This window comes from Macrotis lagotis, chromosome 5 (assembly GCF_037893015.1).
Source record: "Macrotis lagotis isolate mMagLag1 chromosome 5, bilby.v1.9.chrom.fasta, whole genome shotgun sequence".
In the NCBI taxonomy this organism is placed as follows: Eukaryota; Metazoa; Chordata; class Mammalia; order Peramelemorphia; family Peramelidae; genus Macrotis; species Macrotis lagotis.
Window position 1 is genome coordinate 42,359,714 of NC_133662.1, and position 24,632 is coordinate 42,384,345.

The 24,632-nt window shown below is 37.0% G+C and overlaps 1 protein-coding gene across 3 annotated transcripts in view; it reads right to left on the bottom strand.

The window, feature by feature from the left end:
• RAB23 (RAB23, member RAS oncogene family) overlaps positions 1 to 21,851 on the bottom strand; it is a 39,041-nt gene extending 17,190 nt beyond the window's left edge. Inside the window, exons 1-5 of one of the 3 annotated variants that reach the window (XM_074237281.1) lie at positions 21,751 to 21,844; positions 17,063 to 17,174; positions 13,056 to 13,204; positions 6,981 to 7,200; positions 4,492 to 4,577 (exon numbers count right to left, since the gene is read on the bottom strand). In XM_074237281.1, coding sequence (XP_074093382.1) covers positions 4,492 to 4,577; positions 6,981 to 7,135 — 241 coding nt within the window. In that variant the 5' untranslated portion in view covers positions 7,136 to 7,200; positions 13,056 to 13,204; positions 17,063 to 17,174; positions 21,751 to 21,844. Of the gene's footprint in view, positions 1 to 4,491; positions 4,578 to 6,980; positions 7,201 to 13,055; positions 13,205 to 17,062; positions 20,244 to 21,750 lie in introns of those variants that run through there. The other 2 variants (XM_074237279.1, XM_074237280.1) reach the window with 2 other exon arrangements.
• Positions 21,852 to 24,632: the final 2,781 nt, after the last annotated feature.

A 24,632-nucleotide genomic window follows, 5' to 3' on the forward strand; every position in this document is an offset into this window, starting at 1 on the left:
ATCTTCAAATACAAGGCTCAAGAGATGTGTGAAAAAATGGACAGGAAAAAAAAGTTAGCCAATAAGACTAAACTGTTTACATCCTACACAGGAAGACAATACTTGCTAACTCCTGAGAATTATATTTCTGTTACAACAATTGAAAGGTGAATATGAAGTTGAGGATATAAATTGAGAACGATGTGATGATACTTATAACTCTTTGAGAATTGTATTTCTATTAGAACAACTGAAAGGAATATACTTAGAGGTAGTGGATATAAGATAAGTATAAAATAATTAAGACATAAAAAAAGGATCATACTGGGAGAAGACAGAGAAGAACACCATATGAAGAGGACCTACAATAGTAGAGGGAAAGAAAGGAGGATGTGCATATTGAGAGATTTAACTCAAAAAGGGAATTAGCACACATTTCCAAATGGGTTTAGAAATGTATCCTACTCTGTAGAGAAGTAGGAAGGGAAGGGGGAAGGAGGGGCTGATAGAAGGGAGGTAAAAAGTAAAAGAGTAAAGGGAGGAAGGGGCAGCTAGGTGGTGCAGTAGATGGAGCACTGGTCATGGAGTTAAGAGGACCTTGAAGTCCAGCATCAGACACTTACTAATTGCCTAGCTTTGTGACCTCAAGCAAGTCATTCAACCCCACTGCCTTAAATAAAATTAAAAAAAAAAGTTAAGGGGATAGAAGAAAGAGGGAGGCTGATAGAGAGGAATGCAGACTGAGGAAGGCAGCAGTCAGAAGCAAAACATTGGACACTGGTGAGTAGGGAAAAGGAGAGAGAGAGAGAGAGAGAGAGAGAGAGAGAGAGAAAGTAAGTAAGTATAAATAAGGAGATAGGATTAAATTAGATACAAAAGGAACAGTAGGAAATGACTACAGTAATCTACCCTTTGATAAACCCAAAGACTTCTATAGAGAAAAGAGTTAAAAACTACACAAGAAATAGAAAACATTATAAATTATAAAATGGACAATTTTGATAACATTAAATTTAAAAATTTTTTGCACAGATAAAACCAATGCAACCAAGGTAAGAAGGAATGCAGAAAGTTGGGAAACAATTTTCACAGCTAATATTTCTGATAAAGGACTCATTTCTAAAATATATAAAAAACTGAGTCAAATTTATAAAAATATAAGACATACTCCAATTGATAAATGATCAAAAGGATATGAATAGGCAGAAATTAAAGTTATCTATAATAATAATAATAAGATTATTATTATTGGTTAGAGAATGCAAATTAAAACAACTCAGAGATACCATCTGACACCTACCAGACTGGCTAAAATGACAAAAAAGGAAAATGAGATAAGTGGGACAATAACTCATAGTTGGTGGGGCTGTGAACTGTTCCAATAATTCTGGAACCATTCCCCAATGGCAATAAAACTGTGCATACCCTGTGATTCAACAATACCACCACTAGGTCTATATCCCAAAGAAATCATAAAAAAGGGGGAAAGACCTATCTGTACAAAAATATTTATAGCAGCTCTTTTTAATAGGGGCAAAAAACTGGAAATTCAGAGGATGCCTATCAATTAAGGAATGGCTGAAAAAAATATGGTACATGAATTTTCTAGAGTACTATTATTCTGTTAAGAAATTATGAGTGGGGGTGGCTAGGTGGCATAGTGGATAAAGCACTGGCCCTGGAGTCAGGAGTACCTGGGTTCAAATCCGGTCTTAGACACTTAATAATTACCTAGCTGTGTGGCCTTGGGCAAGCCACTTAACCCCGTTTGCCTTGAAAAAAACCTAAAAAATAAAAAAAAAATTATGAGTGGTAGGGGTGGCTTGGTGGCTCAGTGGATAGAGTACCAGCCCTGGAGTCAGGAGGGCCTGAGTTCAAATCCAGCCTCATAAATACTTAGCTATGTGACCCTAATCAAGTTACTTAACCCCACTGCCTTGCAAAAACAAAAAAAGAAAAGAAATTATGAGCAGGCACACATCAAAAACACTTAGAAAGACTTGCATGAATCATGCTGAGTGAAGTAAGTAGAACCAGGAGAACACTGTAGCAGCAGCATCGTGAGATGATCAACTATGATGGACACTGCTCCTCTCCACAGTTCAGTGTTCAAGGACAATCCTAAAAGATTCATGATGGAAAATGTCATCCACATTCAGAGAATGGAGTCTGAATGTAGAGCAAAGCATATTATTATTATTATTATTATGTCCACTTTTAAAAACTTATTTTATGTTTTTTCTTTCTTTCCCATGGTTTTTCTCCCCTTTAGTTCTAATTCTTCTTCTTTAACAACATGACTAAAATGGAAATATGTAAAATACTATGTATACATACAACCTGTATCAGATTACTCGCTGCCATGGGGAAGAAGGAGGGAAGGATGGCAGAAAAACGTGGAACTCAAAAGCTTAGAAAAAGATGAATGTTGAAAAGTATCTTTGCATATGTAATTGGAAAAAATAAAATGGAATAATAGAATAAGATAAACAACAAAAAGTTAAGAATGTAATGAGAATTTTATTAAAGTTAGATGGATCTCTAGTGATTGCTGAATGGGAATCAAAAGGATATATATATATATATATATATATGTATTTCTCAGATGCGCATGACATATTTACAAAAACTGACCATGCATGATAGCATAAAAATCTCATAAATATGAAAAATGAGAAATATCAAACACAGATTAGTGAAAATACATGTAATAAATGCAATGTACTAAAGAGTCAATAAAGAATAAATTTAAGAAACTATTCAAATTTAAATGAAGGCTATATTGCATCTTCAAGGATCTGTGAGTCAAAGAATAATTCAAAAACACACGTAATTTCATCATCAAAGTAAATTTACAATGATGAGACAACCTACCAAAACTTTCAGTATGCAGCCAAAGCAATCCTTAGGAGAAAATGTATATCTAAGAAATACTTTCATTAAAGGAAAAAAAATAGGTCATTAAATTAGACACAGAACTAAAAAAGGGTGGCAAATCAAAAAACTCAAACTCCGCCCCCCAATATTGTGAAGTCAAAGTAGAGATAAAATTAAACCAAAAAACCTCAACTACACTGATAAATAAAATACTACTAATATCAGAAAAGTAGAGGAAAATAAAATTGCCAGAATCAAAAAAGAAAAAAAAAGAACTCAAAACAAAAAAGAAATAAAGGAAGTTATTCAAAATACTTTTGCCCAATTACAAACCAACAAAATTGATCACTGAGATGAAATGGTTGAATATTTACAGAAATACAGAACACCTCTACTACACATGAGCAAGAAATAGAGAGGGGGAAAAAATGCAACGAAGCAAGCCATAAAGAGGTAGTAGAGGTTCTCCTTCCTTGAGATCTTCAAGTAGAGGCTGACTAAATATTTGTCAGTTATGCTACAGCAAGGGTTCCTTTTATAGGTGTTTTGGACTTGATGGCCATTGCAGAGAGTCTAAGTCTGTACCACCAAAAAGTAGTACAAGAGATAAAAGGGTATAAGAATTACCTGCCCAGAAAAGGAGGTGAATTTGTCATTATAGCTAGAACAAGACAATATAAGAGATAAGACAATTTGATGGCACACTGTATTCATAAATTTTTAAAAGACCAAGAAGTCGGCCTCTAACATGCTGGCAGGAGAAGAACAATAGCTATATGGGAAAAGAGAGCAATTATGGATTGAAATATGAAAATTTGGAAAGAATAGTGTTAATATGTTATATAATACTATACTGAGTATGTGTTAGATAAAGTTTATTTAGTGTTGTTATTACAAACATGTTATAGTCACTGCTGAGTCATACTAGTCAAGAAAATAAAATTTTAAAATTAAAAAAGGAATTTTTACAAGAAATTATCATTCATCTCAGTCTCATTTAGAGACCAAAGTTTTTTTTTTATTACTAGCTACTGACTCTTTATTTTGAAGCTCTAACTTTGTAGTTTTTGTTCCTTCCACCTAGCTTCCTTTCTTCTGAATTTACTATTTATAGTCTATATTACATAATTTAATACTTAGTTATAGTCTCAGCTAGAAAGGGAACATTTTATACTTCTATGGTTTTTTCCCACAATGCCTATGAATAAACAGTGGACACTCAATAAATACTTATTAGTAAGGCTAAGACAGAAACTTCTTGTCTTCAGAAGATTTACTTTGATAAGAACTAGACTAGGTCTTAAAAGGGATTCCATATTTTTCAAAGTAGAGGAGAAAAGTAGATGGTATCCTTATAATTAGCTATTATTTTATTAAGTAAAAACCACTATTTTAGGACAAGACAAACAAATCTTTTCCTGATTTCTTGAATAAAAATTCACAGATTTTCTATGATTTACAAAATGTAGATAAAAACTGCACAAAGTTCATATGATTTTTTACTATAAAGTGAGGTACTATTGGTCACCTACTTAATTGTAAAGAAAACTGGAAACTTGGATTTCTAAAATATTTTGAAATCCTAACTATTACAAATGAGAAAATATTAGGCAAAAAACCCCAAGACAAATTTACCTCGGTAGTAAGCCTTTGTTATTGCATCAAACTCTTCTTGACCTGCTGTATCCCATAACATTAGCCTGACATCTTCATCATTAACTCTGAAATAAAAGACATGTTCATTTAAATTTTAAGGGGAAAAATTCAATGACATTGCAATTTTTGATTTTTTAAAAACTGAAGTTCTTAAAAATATTTTTTTCTGATATCTAAATAATATTTATCAAAGTTCTATTTCAAGTTTCTGAGCACTTTTAATATTGACTGTGTATTAACAAATATTTATCTTTTGCTTCCAATTAATCTTTCATTTAATGAAAAGGAATGAGTAAAAGGAGAAATATAATAAAAAATTTTAAATAGGTGAACTACCTTTTAGATAGGTCTTGGCACTAATTCTCTCATAAGAATCTTTCCCTTTATTTTTGCTCTTCCTCTTGCCTAGAATTTCTTCTTCCACATTCCCATCCCTCCCAAAGTTTGCTCTTCTCCTCCTAAGTTATTTATAAGGGTTCATGGTATTGCTACCATACCCATTAACCAAACATGAAATTCTAGAATTTTTTAAAAAAATATTAATTTTTACTTCATTTAAGTTTCCCCCTCATCTGATCTCCTCCTTCCCTCCTAGAGAACCATAGTAAAGAGTTTTTCCTTTTTCTCAGAGTTCTCTTTAATTCTTCCCTTACTTCCTACATGAAGTTAATTATCACATCTGGGGGCAGCTAAGTGGAGCAGTGAATAGAGTACTGGCCCTGGAGTTGGGAGGACCTGAGTTAAAACTCAGCCTCAGACACTTAATAATTACCTGTGTGATTTTGGGCAAGTCACTTTAACCCCACTGCCTTGCAAAAAAAAAAAAAAAACTACCTGAGTTGTCACATCTTACCATCTGTGCCAGCACAACCTCTTTCAAAGCATTCCTCTTTTCTACCTCACATTGTCGCTACCTTAATTGAAGTTCTCATTTGTTTGCCTAAACTACTGTAACAGTCTCTTAATTATTTCTCTGTACCCACCTCCTAAAAACAACTCTCCAAAACATCTACCACACATTTACCTTGTCACTCTCTTGCTTCATTATCTATAGGATAAAGTACAAACTCCCTGGTCTGGATTATAAAAGGATCTTACTCTCTGACTCTGATTTAGCTTTCTATCATATTTTACTCTGCCCCTCATCTGCATACTCTACCTTACCAGTAAACTTTACTACTAGTTATTCCCCAATCTCACATTGCATTCTTTCACATCTATATTTGTACAGGAGAGACCCAGGCCTTCCACATCTGTACTCATATTTTTCTCTTACTTTAAGGCACAATTTAAGTGCTGTCGTCCTATATGGAGTTTTCTTCAAACTCCTCAGCAAGAAGTGACCTTTCCCTTCTTGAATTTCTCATAGAACTTTGTTTAGATCTCTCCTGTATACTTACCACAACCTTCTTTGAACACCAAGTATTATAATACATATTTTGTCACTATATTTATTTATTATATTTGTCACTATATATATACCTACTGTCTACTCTGGTTCCTTATACATAGCAGGTATTTAACTGTTTGCTGATAGGATTTCTATATGATTAGCTATAACCAGTTGGTTGCTTTAAGTCCATGGGGATACTCATGAAGGGAAACAGTTTCCTTTATTCACTTGGAATCTCCCCTCCTTTCTTTTGCAGCCCTAAACAAAACTGGATAGGATCAAAAAAAAGGTACTATTTTTTCTTTAAATTCAATTCTTAATTGTGAGCAAGCCTATCCCCCCAAGACTCAATTAAATTAACTATTCTCTTACCAACACATCTTTTATCTTTTCCAAATCTGTTTTCTGCTACTAAATACTTAAGATCAACAAAAGGACATCCTGTGTTGATGCAGATAAAACTTTTTAATGCAAGTTATAAATTCAATTTTCTGAGAGCCAAAAATTAACTAGAGTAAGTTAAGTATCACCAGTGAGTGTACTGCTGGTAGGAGAAAAGGAAAAAAAAAAAGGAAGGAAGGAAAGTGAAAGATAGCAAAAAAGAAAAAAAAATAAAGTAACAGAAACAGAAAAGAAAGAGGCACATACAGATAAATACTATAGTATCAACAATTTCCTAATCTGCCATTCATTACTCAGACCACTGCCATAGAAAACCAGTCCCTGAACAAGTTTGTGAAATTAGTGTTATAGTAAATAGTTGACCTATGTACACAGCACTTCAGAGTTATAAAACCCCCAACATAAATTATCTTTTTATTCTTATAACTACCTCATAAGGTAGGTATCACAGACATTATTTCCATTTTACAGATGAAGAAACTCAAGCCCAAAGGGGTTGTTATTTGCTCATGACCACATAGCTATTAAAGGTCAGAGGATCCAACTCAGACATGTTCCAACTTCAAGTTCAATGCTTGTACATCATAATGCTTCTTCACAAGAATATCCCAATATATCTCCCAAACTTAGATCACATTCCAAAACCAATACAAAAAAAAAATCAAGTACATACTGGATTTGTCTCTCCAAAAAATCAACTCCAATTGTTTTCTTGTAGTCTTTTGTAAAAATGCCTTTGCAATATCGTTGAATCATACTTGATTTCCCAACAGCTCCATTCCCAACAACCACCACCTTGATGGCCACTTCCACATCCTCTTCCAACATTCTGAGTTGAAGATAAATTTTCCTATCAGCACTAATTTCAGATATTTATATTTTTTTTCTCAAATCTGTAATTAAAAAAAAAGTTTATCATGATATTAGAGATACTAAAAAGTCCACAAATGAAAATAATTTCAAATTTTTTAAGATTTACTGACACAAAAATATTATTTGGCTTTATCACACCACCATGAATATCTTACTCAGTTTTTCTATGAAATCCAATAACTATTCCAAATTTTGAAATACTGGCAACAAAAATAGGAAAAAATAAAAAATTTTGAAAATTATAAAAATCAATGCTGCTGAGATTCCATTAAAATGCATATTACTACCAAGAAAGGTTTTGTAAAATAAAATTATATTCATCTGCTGGTGACAAACTGTTAATAATACTTCCTTGCTAATTTAGTTTCAATGAAATGAATTTTCTACAAGGAATAATTCACTACAAGTGCTTTCTCCAGTCCAGGCCAAAAAAGTAATGATCACTCTGTATAATCTGGTTTTATACTACTTGCATAACTGGCAAGAAAAAGAAGAAATCTAAATTCTCAAGTTTCCTTTGTCTTTCTACAAAGTTGAAGTGACTCTTTAATTCCCTCTCCCCTATTCAAATATTCAAGTAATATCACTGAAAAAAACTTTGCCAAATTACCAAACCACTCAATAAAACCCAGCACTACATTAAATGAATGATTCCAGAATTCCAGGAATGGAGTTACAAAACAGATGACAACTCCCTTATTCCATAATAAATTCAAAGTACTTTCCCCCGCACTTTGCTAATTCAATTTAATAAACTATGTTTCATCTTAGGGTTGTGGACTTATGTGAGGCAATGAATGCATTCAATATAACAAAGTCCATTTCTAAAGTAATGCAGTCATCAAGCAAACTATGATTTTTACCATATCATATAATTTTAAAAATTAATAACTTTTAAAATGTTTCCATAGACACCCAAAGCTTCATATATGCTCAAAATAGTATTCATGAATACATAAAAAGAATAATTTTTATCAAAAGTAGAGAGGAAAGAATATATAAAATATTCAGAGGGGACAGAAGATTTTATATAGCATCCTGGCATTATGTACTACTTCTATACTATTATGCCACAAGAATTAATTAAGGACATAGGAGATAGCTTCAGACAATCTCAGGCTTGTATGAACTGATAACACAGTGAAATGAGCAAAATGAAGAGTATGATTTATACTATTTAAAAATTGCAAAAAAATTATATAGACAATTATGAAACCCTTAGGAACAAAATTGTAAAAAAAAAATGAAATAGACAATTATGAAACCCCTAGGAACTTTGATCAATGCAATAATTCCAGAATTCTAGAGCACCAAGGATGAAGCATGCTATAAAGCTTCTCATAAAGAGGTAATGGACTAAATATGTAGAATGAGACACATGTTTTTAGATATGGCCAACACAGGAATTTGTTTTGTTTGACTATGCATATTTTCGTAAGAGTTTTCTTTTTTTTTTTCATTGGGGGAAGAGATAGGAGGGAGAAAAATATTAAAAAATAAAATCTGATTTTAAAAAGGCATATGTGAAATCCCACTAAATTAGATTTTTTTGAATACATGAATACATATATACTACCCATATCTGTATATAATATGTAATACTCTAAATGACAAGTGAAGAAACTTTAATAGCAAATGACATATAACAGAGAAAAGAATAGAATTCATAATGCTTAATGAATGCAACTGAATGAGTATTTATTAAGTGTCAATTCTGTTCAAGGAACTGAAGTAACAGATAATGCTAAAAAAAATACTCCATCCATAACCTCTAGGAACTACAACTCATACAAGAGATTAATATATAAAATAAAGTATCAAGTAAATGGGTTAGGGTGGGATGAGTAAAGGATCTCTTATAAAAAGCATCAGCTGAGCCTTCTGAGAGGCGAGGGAAAATCATTACAGTCATGAGTGAGAAGTTCACATGTACAATCTGCAAAAACAGGGAGACAGAATACCAAGTTCGGGGAATAACAAGTAGTCTAGTTTGTCTAGAATATAAAATGCACAATGTGGAGAAACAAAAGCATCCTGGAAAGATTGTGAGAGGTTTTTAAATACCAAAAGAATTTCTATTTCATCCTAAAAGCAATAGGGTTCTAAGGAAAGTGCTTTAGGGCTCTCACTTTGGCACCTCACAAAGACACCTATCTGGAGAGTGTTACAGTCAAAGAGAGAGGCATGAAGGCCAGAACTAAAGTTAGTAGTGCTTATATGAAGAGGAGGGATGGATAAAGAGATGCTGCAAGGGTGGACTCAAAGAGACTTGGCACTGAACGGATTATAGGAACTGAAGGAGAAAGAGTAAAAGATTACTTTAGGATTGCAAACCAGGATAACTGGAAGGATGGTGGTTCTTTAAAAGAAAATGTAAATTCAGAATGGGGTGGGAATGGAGGAAAGAAAATAGGATCCATTTTGTATATGTCTAGTACAAAAACTTTTGAATATCCAAATAGAAATATCCAACAAGCAGCAGAACTGAATCCCAGAGAAGAGAGGGCTGAATTAGTAGATCTGACAGTCATCTGCAAGGAGATGATGAGTGGATTTAGGTAACAAGATCTCTCTTTATATGTTCTCTGTTAGTGAAGAGGACCCAAGCTATTTTCCTATGGATAGAACAAAGATGATGAACCAACAAAGATGGCTGAGAAGCAGTTAGACAAGAGGAAAACTAGGGGAAGGTGGTCTCAGAAAAACTCAGGAAAGCAAGAATATATTGTACAAGGGGGTGATAATGAGTAGAAAAGTATGCATAAATGTTAAGGTTATGGTATGAAGAAAGGTTATTTGATTTAGAAATTGAGGAGTCATTTAGTATTGTTAGAGCAATTAAATGATGAAATCAGTTGATTGCAAATGGAGAAAAGTGAATGGGAAGGAAGGAAATGGATGCTTTTTTCCCCACAAAGACTGCTACACACACACACACACACACACAAACACACAAACACAATGAGAATTTTCTTGACAATAAGGGAGCTAATGTTATATCTGTAGGCAAAAGGAAAATAAAAAATAAAAATCTCTAACGTGCATGTCATCCTTATTCAAACAGTATTTAAAAATGCTCGTTTAGCAGAATCAAATGTTGATCATGAACAAGAAATGGTGAATAAACAGGTTTTGAAAATATATATTCTATAGAGATACAAACGGAAAGGGGATTGTATAACAATATAAAACCTAACAATAACAGAAATAAAACAATCAATACACAATTTAATAGATAAGTCAACAGCCTAGCCACTTCTCTAATGTTTGATTTGGGGGTGAAAATAATCCTAAATTCCTAAAGATCAAGCTCTGACATGCTTTGTTCTTGTTGTTTGTCCTTCATTTCTGAAGAGTACTAATGATATAACAATGATTTCTTGACTCATGCATGAACTGGATTTAAATTTCACAAAATCATCAGCTCCCTGAGTCATTGACATCCAGTGGCAAGACAAAAGTCAGGCTTGGACTACTGGCTTGGGACCACAGCTGAAGAGTTGAGTGTCAGGTGGTCACCAAAGGTGGATGAGCGGTCCTGAAAGGGTCTCAGGAAGCCATCACACCAGAAGTACTAGTCTTTCCTGGCATGCCTTATCCCAAGCTTTAAAAGCTTCAAAAATGGTCAAGTGATAGATAAAAATGATAGATATGCTGGTCATTCTGAAACAGTCTAATTGGAGAAATTGATCACCAGAAGAGCCACATTGGTAATAAATTTTTCAGCCACAAAACCCCTCAAAGACCAACTCTATTGAGTTATAGGAAAGGTATGTATGATTTGTGTAAGTAGAAGAAATAAATATGAAATCAAAATCACCAATACTTCCCAAGTATTTAAGAAATATTCTCCACAGTGCCTATTGCAAATTCTCAGTAAAATTTATGAATATGTGAAGTGCCTGAAGTTCTGGGAACAAAAACAGGTTGGATGCCTCAAGGAGTTCAATTTATCATAATGAAGATCTAGAATTTCATTGATATGAATATTCCTTCCACTCAAACATATCATAACCATTCTACAACTTAACAGAAGTGTAGGGGTAAGGGGAATAGTTCTGAAAAATTCTTCACCCTAGGGTCTAAGTGTTCATGGAGATTCTTAGAATTCAATTAGGATGGTCCTCAAACAAAAGACAGTTTTTCTAGTGTATCCTTTTACCTTTTCCAGCTTGGTAAATCATTAACTCTTTATAACTCATTATCTTCATGTGTAATATAAGAGGATGAGACTAGAAGACTTCTAAAGTCCTTTCTAGCTCAGCATCCATGATGCCATCAATGTTCATCAGAACTTTCACTCTATGGGAAAAGCCAGTATGAATCCACGGAGCAGTGTGGCAATGGAAGAACTTTACTAAGGTTTGATTTTATGGAAACAGATTCCTGAAGAGCTGTAGGCACAGTTATTTTATATGCAGCAGAGGAGTATGATAATTACTGCTGTCTAATTTATTCAGTGCAAGTTTTCAAATTATTTTTTCTTAAAATAGGGCATAGCTGTACTGTTCTCTTTACTTGCTTTATTTCTATGAACTTTAATTTTATTCTTATCTCTACAACTCTCCCTAGCTCATGTACTACAACCAAACTTCTGGGCATAGAATTATTAATATTTTTCAAGGCTTGGAAATACCATTTTTCCAAAGAAACTTAAAATTTTAAAAGACACATCCTGCTTCCCTCTCATGAACCATCCAAGCAGGAAATTCCCTCTACTAAGGCAAGTAGTTACCTTCTCTGAAACTTGAAGTATTAAGAGTGCTAAAAGGTTAAATGACTTGCTCAGAGTACATCAGTCTAGAAATAGCAGAGGAGGGACCTGAACACATTTCTCTACTCCAAGGCTCTAGCCATTACATAGTCATATTTCAGTAAAGAGAAATCAAAATAAAAATTTTTAAACTATCACAGATATTTAAAAATTCATTGTTAGATATTCTTCAAACACAAAAATTATGCTAGAGAATAACTTGATTTTAAATTTAATACATTCCATACATTTATAATAATCCTTCAGATTTACAACCTCTAAAACATGTTGGAAGTTTTCTCATTGAATTGGGGATCCCCATTCTTGTTATTGCAACCTCCTATAATTTTTTTTCCATTTTAAAAATTTATTACATCAAAAACAAATAAACAAATATCACCAAACCTAAAACCCAAACCAACCAAAAGATACAAGATCATAATCCAGGTTTTCTTTTCTACCCAAGAAAAAATAAAATCTGAAAACATTTTACAAAACAAAAGAAATAGAAATGCCAGCTTCAAAAATATTTATCCAAAAAGTAAGGCATCCACAATATAAAAAAATGACAATAAAAGTTGAAGAGGTTGAGAGGGATAAGAAAGGAGGGTTAAAACCCCCCTCTCCCCTGTACCTTGGCTGCTCGATCTTATCAAAAATCTGGACCTTGGTTAACTTGAGGCAGTGGGATAAAGACAGGCTAGGTGTTAAGGGGGGGGGGGGGGGAGGGAAGGAAAGAAAGCTGTCTCTGGAATTCCCAGTCCCAAGAGGGAAAAAAAATGTAGCAGAAAGGATACTGGGAGAAGGAAGATTCTCCAGCTCCAGATCTATGTGGGGATGAGTGTGGTAAGGGAGAAAGTCTGGAGAGCTAGGAAGGAATTAACACATCTCAGAAAGCTTTGTGGGGATCCAATTTCCATGGACCCAGGTTAAAAAATAATTACCCTTATTACAAAGGACTAGCATCATATATGCAACCTCCTATAATTGAAAGTTTTTTTCAAAGTACAGATCAAGGATCACTTTCTATAAAATTTTTCCTGACTCCTGGTCCTGAGTTAGAAACTCTATTCCTCTTGAAATTACTTTGGATTATTTTGTATATACTTTGCATTTACTTACGGTGGTATACGTTGTATCCCCCAGTAGAATACAGGCTCCTTGAGGACAGGGACTGTTTCATTGTTTGTCTTTGTCTCCCCAGCACCTAGTACAGTGCCTTGCAAATAGTTGGTGCTTAATAAATGCCTGAAAATACAACTGCTCCAAGTCTGAGACACAGGAAAAAAAAAAGTCAAAACAACTGGGTCAGAAACTAAGATCTAAGAGACTTCTAACAGAAGTCAAGCACTTACATACAAAACAAAACTTTTAACACATTAAATTGTTACCAAATAATTTCAATTCTAACTCATAACCTACCATATATGTCCCCTTTCTCCATTCTGAATTAATCTAGATCATGTCTTCTTTAACTCTATACTATATTTTACTTTGTAAATCCCATCAGTTCCTATGATTTCAATCTCTATGCAGATGATTCTCAGTTCTACTTACCTAATACTAACCTCCAGTCATCCAACTGCCTATTAGACAAATGGATGTCTTATCATTTTAAAACTCAACATGTTGAAAACTGAACTCATTATCTTTCTCCTCAAACCTCCCTTTTCCCCAGACTTCCCAATGGGGAAGTACCACCATCCTCTCAGTCATCCAGGCTCATATCTAGTTATCATCCTATATTCCTCCCTCTGACCCCACATTGTCAATCACTTGTCAATTCCTGTCATTTCTACCTTCACAATACAACTCTTTTTTTTTAAAGTCCCCCCCCAGGCAATGGGGTTAAGTGACTTGCCCAAGGTCACACAGCTAGGCAATTTCTAGTGTCTCAGGCCAAATTTGAACTCAAGTCCTCCTTACTTCAGGGCTGGTGCACCACCTAACTGCCCCCTTCTAACACATCTCAAAAATCTTCTCCCTCTCTCCTCTGATACTGCCACCATCTTGGTGACTGAACTACTACAATAACCTGCTGGTTTGGTCTCTTTGCCTCAAGTCTCTTCTCACTCCAGTTCAACCTTCACTTAGCTGTCAAACTGATCTTCCTAAAATGTAGGTATGGCTATATTAATTCTTTTTAGTCAATAAACCCTAATAGTTCCCCTATTACCTCCAGGATCAAATATAAAATCCTCTATCCTTCTTAACCTGGCCCATTTCTACCTTTTCAGTCTTCTTATACTACACACTATGATCCAGGTACACTGGCCTCCTTGACGTTCCTCAAACAAGATAATCCATCTTCTAATTGCATTCCTGCTGACTATTGCCAGTGTCCAGAATGCTTCCTCCTCATTTCTATCTCTTGGCTTCCTGGGTTTCCTTCAAGTCTCAGTCTCACCAGTAAGGAGTCTTTCCCAGTGCTTAATGTTTCCTTTCCTCTGAGACTACCATCAATTTATCCTGTATCTCATTTGTACATAATTGTTTGCATGTTGTCTCATCCATTAGACTAAAGTTCTTAAGAACAGGGAAGTTTTTAACTTTTCTTTGTATTCCTAGGATTTAGCACAATGCCTGGCAGAGAGTAGGTACTTAATAAATGCTAACTGACTGACACCTGGTATGAATTATTGTAATAGCTGCAATGATGCCAAAATAATCTTTCTAAAGCAAAAATCTGAGGACTTCTCAAATATCTTCATTGGCTCCCTACTGCAATGAGGAAAAAAATACAAACTCCCCAACCTGGCATTTAAGATTTCCACAATCTAACTCTAATCTATGCTTCTAGATAATTTAAATTATATCATTTTATGTTTCAGATAAACTAGCCTATTTATAGAGCCCAGAATTTGATATGCTATTTTCTATGCCCTTGCACTCACAAAGGCTATTTATTTTTCATGCATGGAATTTACTTTCTTATTTTTCTTCTTAGATTCCTAGTTTTGAGGTCCAACTCGGGTTCTATCTCCAACAGGATGCCTTTTGAATACTCCCAATGGTTGGCACTACCAATTTTTATCATGAACTTATCTTTCTTCTACTCTAGTACCAACATCTTCAGTGCTACTTACCTTTGGTTCTATTCTCTAGTTCCCCCCACCATCCCCTATCCCCAAGCTCTCTGAGGGTAAAGACAATTATTTTGTCTTTGCAGCCCCAGAGCTTAGTATAGTGTTTTGCACATAAGACATTTTATATAAACTGAATACATTTATTAAAAAACATTTCAATTTCTGACAGCTTCTTAAAAAAAAAAAACATTCGGGATGGCTAGGCGGTGCAGTGGATAAAGCACCGGCCCTGGAGTCAGGAGTATCTGGGTTCAAATCCAGTCTCAGACCCTTAATAATTACCTAGCTGTGTGGCCTTGGGCAAGCCACTTAACCCCGTTTGCCTTGCAAAAACTTAAAAACATTCAAAATATTGAATTTGGTGTTAAAAACCTGGTTGAATCTGAGCTTTTCTACTTAATATCTGTAACACTTCAATAAACCACCTCTTTGTCTCAGTTTCGTTATCTATGAAATGAAGAGGTAGGAGTAGTCTGTGATCCTATAACTATTCCTTGCACCCTGGCTCATCTCATGCCCAGTCCCTCAAGTCCCCTGCTCTCTCTCTTCCATGGGGCTTCTTCCTCTCCAACCCCATTCCATCCATAACAGATTCTTCTTTAACCAAGGTCTTTGTCTCACGCAATTTTTCCCAGACCATCTTCTACAATGCTATTACTCTTTCATTCCCTAAGAACACTAAGTTAAGGCCAAGAAGAGGGGAAAAAAAATATGCCCCTTTCCTCATTGCCCACCTTTCAGATCTTCCCTCTGCTGTTTACCACTATGCAGTTTCTCTTCATTTCAGACTAATTCTATCCAGTTACATGGCCCAGATCCTTGTTCTTCCTGGTTGTTCTTTCTCCTTTCTATTTTTGGTTTTTGTCTTTTTTTTCTGTTTAACCTTTAATAGTATTTTGTTTTTTTCCCCAATTACATATGAAGAACATTTTTAGCATTCATTTTTATAAGATTTTTAATTTCAACTTTTCCTCCCTCTCTTCCCTCCCCTCTCCTGGAACTGGTAGCTTGATATAGTTTTTCCATGTGCTATTATGTAAATCATATTTCATATTAGTCTCAGTTATGAAAGAAGAAACAGATCAAGAGGGGAAAAAATAAATTGAAAATATATGCTTTATCCTGCATTCAGGTTCCATCAGTTCTTTATCTGGACATGGATAGCATTTTTCTTCATGAGTTTTTTATACTTGCCTTGTATCACTGTGATGCTAAGAGCTAAATCATTCATAGTTGATCATCAAACACGCTGAGTACACTGTTTCTCTGTTTCTGCTAATTTCACTTTCAATCAGTTCATACAAGTCTTTCCAGGTTTGTTTGGGGTTTTTTTTAAATCTACCTGTTCATCATTTCTTATTGCACAATAGCATTCCATTACATCTTGGTCAGCCATTGTTCAATTGGTGGGCATCCCCTCAATTTTCAATATTCTGCTACCATGAAAAGAGCTGCTATAAATATTTTATATAGTTCCTTTCCCCATTTTTATGACCATTACTGCATTTGTATCCCAAAGAAATTGTAAAAAGGAGGGAAAGATCTTCCTCCTTTTTTAAAAGAAATTTTATTTATTTAAGGCAATGGGGTTAAGAGTAACTTACCCAAGGTCACACAGCTAAGTATTTATTAAGTGTCTGAAGTGGGATTTGAACTCAGATCCTCTCGACTTCAGGGTTGGTGCTCTATCCACTGTGCAACCAAGCTGCTCCTGAGACACCTAGCTGCCTCCCTCCTTTCTTAAGTATTTCAGTACTTAGGTTCAGTCTTCTTTTTCACCTCACTTCAGCCCTGATTATTCTCTGAACTCCTTGGGTTCCCAGTTCATTAATCTCTTCAAATCACATGGCTTCTAATCTTCTCTCCACCTCAGATAATATCCCAAACTATTCCACCATATCTTGAGCTATAAAATTCTCTATGATCACTGTCTTCCATCTTTCCATTTGCCCCACTGATTTACAAAATCTCAAAGTTGGAATGCATTTAAAAAGCCATCTGGTTCAAAAAGTATATAAACAGGAATCTACTCTCAAACAGTACCTGTCTTTGTTAAGTCTCAAGTCTTCTCTGATAAGAAGGAAACTCTTGCCTTTCACTTTTGAATGTGCTCTACTGTTGTACTAATGAAAGGAAGAAGTCACGTGATCTTGTCCTGTGGGTACAATAAAATATCTTAACCAGATCCTCATTGCTGTTTTCTTTCTTCCTTGATGGTATTCACTGTCATTCAATCAAAATGACTGCTCCAAAACTTCTCAAGTCCCAACATGACCATTTTGCCTCTTTCTCTTAGCAGATGGCCTCATCTCTTCTACTTTACAAAGGAAATCTGACTCACCCCCCTTCCCTACACCACAAAAATCTCTCCACATTATTTTCCATCCCTCTCTTTGCCATCATTCTCCTCAATTTAGACTTTTTTTTAATCCTATTCCATTTTATTCTGGGAGCTTAGCTATTAATTCACTATCTTTCATTTTATATTGTCTTCTTACAAACAAGTCTGGAGATATCCTAATCTTTAAAAACTTTTAATTGACCTCATCATCTCTTCAAGTTATTGCGCTTATACACACTTTCCTGTTGATGCATGGAATCATGGGCATAGGAAATATTTTAACTGGAAACACATTTTGTAATTTTTTGCATTGTTAAAATTCTGTCTGTACTGCGGGGGGTACTTTTGAAATTCAATTGAGCTTGGTCATTGATGGGTCAAGCTCATAAAGGCATGACAATCACCTTCCACAGGAAATGACATGTTGGACTTAAGAGGTCACACTCACTTTGGGACAAGAAAGATAAGCACATAGCTTGCCTACTGGAAAATACCTGGAGCCAGGGTGCTAGACTACTCCCCAAGCACAACCCTTGTCCAACTCACTACAGAAAAGTCAGGGACCGGGAAGAGAAGCCCTCTCTTTTCCCTACTTTGACCCTGCAACAATAGAAATTTCTCTCTTTCTCTGTCTAAGCTAGTGCCATGTGCTCCCAGCCGAGACCCACTGGAGAACCATGGGCTCTCTGCCATGAGGCAGAGTCTAAGCCAGTCCTTATGGTTGTTTCTCCTTTTCCCTCTTACACTCAGCTCAGTCAGGTCTCCTGGCTGCTTCCCTTTTCACTCTCTCCCCCTCAGGCACCTTGTCTAGTCCTTTGTTATTCAACCTGTCTTCAAGCAATTTACTGTCTCCCCTAGAGGGAAAAAAAAGTTCATCTGTACTAGGCAAGGTTTCTGATGGTTTTAAAACTCCAGGGCTTATTGTGAATACATTCACTTTCACCAACTCTCAATCTTAAATGGCCACACTAATCTTCCAATAAAACTATCAAACACTACAATAAAGAATTTCTACCTCTATACTTAATTTCCTCATTATCCATTCACTTCCCAGTGGGGTTTCTGATTTCTGATGCCACCACTTGACCCAAATTAATCTTTCAAGGGTTACCCTACATTTTCAACTTTTAAAGTTATAGTTTTCCCCAATCCTCATTCTCCTTACCCCTCTGAAACTTCTGGGTTTTGGGGCAATTAGATATCACAGTGGATAGAGTCCTAGAGTCAGGAGGATCTGAGTTTAAATCCATCCTCAGACACTTAATAATTACTTAGTTGTGTGACCTTGGGCAAGTCATTTATAGGTGTCACATCAGTCCCTCTTCATAGAGTCTCCCTCCCTTTGACTTCCCTACACTGCTCTTCTGGTTCTCCTCCTATACGACTGCTTTTAGACTCTTTTGTTAAGTCTTCATTCATTTCCTATTGCTTTCTCTGTCCTAGAGATCTTTTCCATCTTAGTAGTACCATCTTCAATTATTATCACTGATATGATTGCTAAAACTATATAGCAAGTCTTTATCTTCTGGACTCCAGTTCAACATCTTTAACCTGCTCATTATCTCCTTCAACCTGGATTTCATGTTTGCAAATCAACCTTAAATGAATTAAACTGAATTTATCAACTTCTTTCAAAAAAAAAAATCTGCCTCTCTCCTATGCTTTCTGATTTTTTTTAAGATGTTACTCAGATATAAAAACATTTAGATATTACTTTCTAGCTCACACAAAAATATGGCCACCAGTCTCATCTTGGATCATTACAGCTTCCCAGTCTCTATGTTTCCTTTTTTACTCCAGTCTCCATTCTCCAAGCCATTTTCACTGTAGTTCCCATTCCACTTCATTTCTCACTAATAGCAACAGCTAGCACTTCTACAGGCCTGTTATGTGCCAAGCACTGGGCTAAGCTCTTTACAAATATTACCTCAGTTGATCTTCTCAACAACCCTAGGAGCTTAAGTAGTATTATTATTTCCACTGTACAATTAAGGAAACTAAGGGAAAGCGAGATATATAAATTTGGTTTGCTCAAATTTACACAAGTAGAAAGCATCTGAGGTAGGATTTGAATTTAGGTTTTCCTGACCTTGACCCATATTGCTTCATCCATTGTATCACCTAGCTACCTTCCACTGTCTAGGACAGACACATTAGCCAGGATTTTAGATCCCTCACATTCTAGCTCTCATCTAGTTTTACTTTCATTCAAAAGTATTTTATCTTCCAGTCAAACTAGACTACTAAATTGTTCCCTAATCTCATATTACATTCTCCTGCCCCTATATTCTCACAAAAGAGTTCCATGTCTGGAAAATACTTTCTCCACGGCCCTACTTGGCAACAATCTCAGAAAAACAAAAATAAAAAATTGCTTTATTAAAAATAACAATTCTATCAATGTAACCAGCTAAATTTTAATTTCAATTACAAAAAAAAATCATAGGAATCTTTCTGTCACTCCCAAGTCTTTACTGGAATTTTTTGTTCAAACATCCGCAGTCACTTTTTTTCTTATTGTGTATGTTCCTAATTATACCCTCTCCTTTTTTGTTCTGCTTTTTTTCACTTTGCATTGACCTACAGATAATTTAGTTCAGATGCTACCTCCTCCATTAAGCCTTCCCAGATGCTGTAATTTAAAGGGATGTCTCGTTTATGATATAATACAGTACTTCACCTCTATTTTTTCTTGGCCCCTATTACATTCTACCTTGTCTATATCTTATTCTCTATATAAGCTTGTAAAGTACTTGAGAAGGGACTTTTAATTTTTGCATCCATAGTATTAATATCATGCTTTCAACTAGTGAACACTTGTAATTCTAAATTAAATAGCAATCAATCAACAAGCATTTTTAAAGCACCAATACATTAGAAATTATGCTAAACAAATACAAAAATGAAACTGATCTTGCTGTAAAGGAGCTGACATTTTCTAAAGGGAGAAAAAAAATGGACAAGTATAAGAATAAACGAAATAAATACAAGGTAGTTTCTTTTTTGAGAGAAGAAAAGGCAGTAGAGTGGGGCAGGGGGTAGAAAGGAGAATCACGAAAGCTCTCAAATAGGGGGTGCTGTTTGAGCTGAGCTTTGAAGGAAATAGTATCCTAAGAGGGAGAATTGAGAAGAGTCCCTCCCCCCCCCCCAAAAAAAAGTAAGAGTCCTCGGAGGAACGGTCAGTTTAGCCGAACCATATAGATTATTATAGCTAGAAAGATGGGTTGGAACCCAATTCAAAAAGGCCAGTGGAGGGTATATTTGATACTGAAGGTTAAATCTCTAAAGTCTATCATAGACGGAACTCTGCTTTGGGAACATTTCTTTCCATAGCTGGGTGGAGTAACAATATTTGTAGCCTTCAAAGCGACACATTGTATATAAAAAGGTATGTCACAGTGGCTGGAGCGCTGGAGTTGGAAACCAATCTTGGACACTTGGGCAAGTCCCTTAACCCTGACTGCCTCCCATCCAGGGCCATCTCCAGGTTTAGCTGGCCACTGGACCCGATGGCTCTGGAGGAGAACGTGAACAGCGCCCCTCACTCAAATCCAATTCCTGTGCTTGTCATGGCATCAGTTCCCCGTTGCCACGGCCTTCAACAACAGGGAGAAACATCATCATGTCAAAACAACTGAACATGGCATAATTAAGGTTCCTAGAATGGCAGTGACAAGTATTCGTATCTAGTTCTACATAATAGACATGAAATTCACAGAGGGTGAAAAGGTTCAAGAATTCCCATTACACGACTGGTAAATTAGGAAAGGCAGACAGGTCAGCTACAGGTTGCTTGATCGCTAGCGCTACACTTTGCCTTGAACGAGATGCCCCGCAACCGGGCATTAATTATCCTTATGAATGCGGATTTGTAGGGGAGGAAGGTGTCAACACGCCTGCAGGGATCACGGGCCGGCAGCTGGGCAGAAGCCGCACGGCGTGTCTGGGCCGCACCGAGGGGGCTCCGGCCTCGGCCGCAGTCCGGGGCGCGCTCCGGTCACGTCATCCGCCGGCCCCGCGGGGCAGCACGCCCGCCTCCGGTCCGGGGCCGAGGAGGCGCCCCGGCGACCCCTTCCCCCTTCGCGGCCGCCGCCGGGCGGCACCTCCCTCCGGGCCGGGCGGCACCTCCGGGCCGGGCGGCACCTCCGGGCCGGGCGGCACCTCCGGGCCGGGCGGCACCTCCGGGCCGCCACCCGCTCCGCTTTCGCCTCTCCCCTCTAAGGCCGGTCCCTTCCTGCAGCCCTCGAGAGCCGCCGAGGCCGGGGGACGCGGGGAAGCCCGTCAGAAGGGCCGGGCTCCGGCTCCGGCTCCGGCTCCGGCTCCGGCTCCCGCCCGCCCATCGGCCGCGGGCTCACTTTAAAAACCCGTCTCACGCTAACTTGGTTAATACCTCGGGACGCCAAGCCAGGCGCTCAGCGGCGGCTCCAGCGGCGGCGGCGGCGGCCGGAGCGGGAGAAGCTCCTCGCCATCAGGGAGCCTGCCCCGGTCCTGAGCATGCGCAGCCCCCCGCGCATGCTCAGAGGAAGGCTGCTCCTTCTCTAAGCCCCGCCCCCCAGCAACCAGGGGCTCCGGCGTTGCTGGGGAGGAACCCGGGAAGCTGGGCTTCCTCCTGCCGGGCTGGGACGCGGACGGAAAGGAGCGAGAGCGAGCGGAATCGGGCGAGGAACGGGCAAAGGGCTGCGGCAAAGGGCAGCAGAGCCTCCAGGCTCCCTAAGGAGCGACTTGCTCCCTAAGGCAAAGGCGTTTCCAAACGGTGGAGCTCTGACCGGCCGCAACCCAGGCGGGAACGAAGGAGAAAGGAGACACGATGGCTTTGCCTAAACAGTGAAATGTGTGTTGTGTGTGGGGGGAGAAACCCTAAAAAAATGAACGTCTGCAAGGCTGCCAGGATATTTAAGGCTAAAGTGGTCTGTTTACTTTTTGTTTTTCCTTTAGTGGGGATAGCTACAAAAGACAAATTATATCCATCGCATAGGTGAGGCAGAGTGGGGAAGCTTGTCCCAGAAGGATGCTCCACTAATGACTGAGGCTTCACTGGGGGGGGGGGGGGGGAGGGGGTAGCGATGTTTAGTCCTTTGGTGTCGGAATTTCTGTTCTTGGACACCGTGGATATTTGTCTTTAGAGAAGAAAAATATCTTCCTTCTCTCCCTCCCCCCAGTTTTGTTCTTTCTTTTCTATGGTGAGGTTAATCACTTTTACTGTGATTAAAATCCTATCTTTGTTTACCTCTTTGACGTTTCCCTAAATTCCACAAGTTGTTTGATTTCTAGCGCTACACTTTGCCCTAAACTAGACTGCCCCACACTTATGAAGGCAGGGAGGTGTGAAAATACTCTGCCGAGACCAAGCAAGCTTACAAATAGAATGGGTCATCTGAATTCTATTCACTCTGCAGCTACAGTGTCCAAAGAATCTGTATCAGCACTCTTAGAAAGAATGCCGTGAGGTATTATTCAAAATTACTTCTGGAAAAATGTGTGGGGAAGATCGATTTGAGATAACAGAGCTAATTATTCAACATAACCACCTTCCTCTCCAGACTGACCCAGCAGAGATTTCTGTTGACTCTTTCCGTTCCATACTACTTAAGAGTCACAGAAGGAGAAGAACATCCTCTTGAGGATGGTCCTTGGAGGAATGACTCATCACGCAACCAGCCTCTGCATTGGGATCTAAGTGCAAGACCATTCACAGGGATGCCCATCAATTGGAGAATGGCTGAAGAAGTTGCTGTATATGATTGTGACAGAATATTTCTGTGATAGAAGAAATGATGACCTCAGTAATCTTAGAAAAACTTGAAAAAACTTGGACTGAAATAATGAATGAAATGGGCAGAACCAAGTGAATATTGTATGCAGCAAATCGAGATTTTTAAGTCGTTCTTAGAATCATAAATATCTGGGGATGATGTTCAATCTTGATGGACTTGCTTGTTCCATCAGTGCAACAACCAGGGACAATTTTGGGCTGTCTGCAATAGAGAATACCATCTATCCAGATAAAGAACCGAGGAGTTTGAACAAAGTTCAAGGACTATTTCCTTTAATTTAGAAAAAAAAAATCTTATTGTCTGATCTTGTTATCTCTTATACTTTTTTGTTTCTTCCTTAAGGATGTGATTTCGTTCTTATCACACTCAATTTGGATCAATGTACAACATGGAAACAAAATAAAGACTGACAGATTGCTTTCTGTGGGGGGGGGGGATGGGGGGAGGGAAGATTGGGAGAAAAATTGTAAAAGTCAAAATCTTTAAAAAAATCATGAGGGGTTTTGGTAATTTGTAAATATAATAAAATGAAAAAAATGGAATTGGGGAAAAAAAGAATCATAAATATCCAAATTGCTACTACAAAGGACATATGAAGAAAGATGCCAGCTGCATTCAGAGAAAGAACTGACAGAAGTGCATAAAGAATAATTTTATATGCGTGTGTATGTACACACACACACATACATATATAAGCCTATTTCAGTTTAATGGTAGCTATATCTAGGGGGTAGGGGAAGGGAAGAAAAAAAAGAAATTTGCATGATTATTATATATTTAAAAAGAATAGCCCCATGTACATAGTAGATTTGCAGTTTCATGAGCAATCATATTTTTTATTAAACCATGCTATGATAATACTTGTTTTATTCCATAAATTAAAAATAAAAACAAAGGTGGGAAAAAAGAAAAAAGGAAAAGACAAGATTAGTAAAACTGACTAATATACTGAAAACAAGCCTTATATTTCTTCTTTGGAACTAAGCTTGTTCTTTATGATAGCGATTTGATTGAAAATATGATGACCCTAGGGGCAGCTAGGTGGGGCAGTGGATAGAACTGACTTTGGAGTCAGGAGGACCCGAGTTCAAATCCAGTCTCAGACACTTAATAATTACCTAGCTGTGGGTAAGTCATTAACCTTGCAAAAACAGAAAAAAAATTTTTTTAAATATAATGACTTTCTCAAATATACAGATGGCCTGAAGCTGAGAGAGAGAGTTTAACTTGCTAGATTAGAAATTTGAAATTCATATGACCTAGAGGATAAAATTTTAGATTCAGAGTCAGAAAAACCTGGATTCATATCCTACCTCTGACATCTTCTGATCATGGAAAAGGAACTCAATTTCTTTGGGCCTCATTTTCCTCACTGATAAAATGGAGATAATAATTATGGTAATGCCTCTCATACAGTGTTGTAGTAGCAGGACTCAAATTAGACAATATACATAAAATGAATTGCAAATGTTAAAATGCTGTGTAAGTAATTACTATT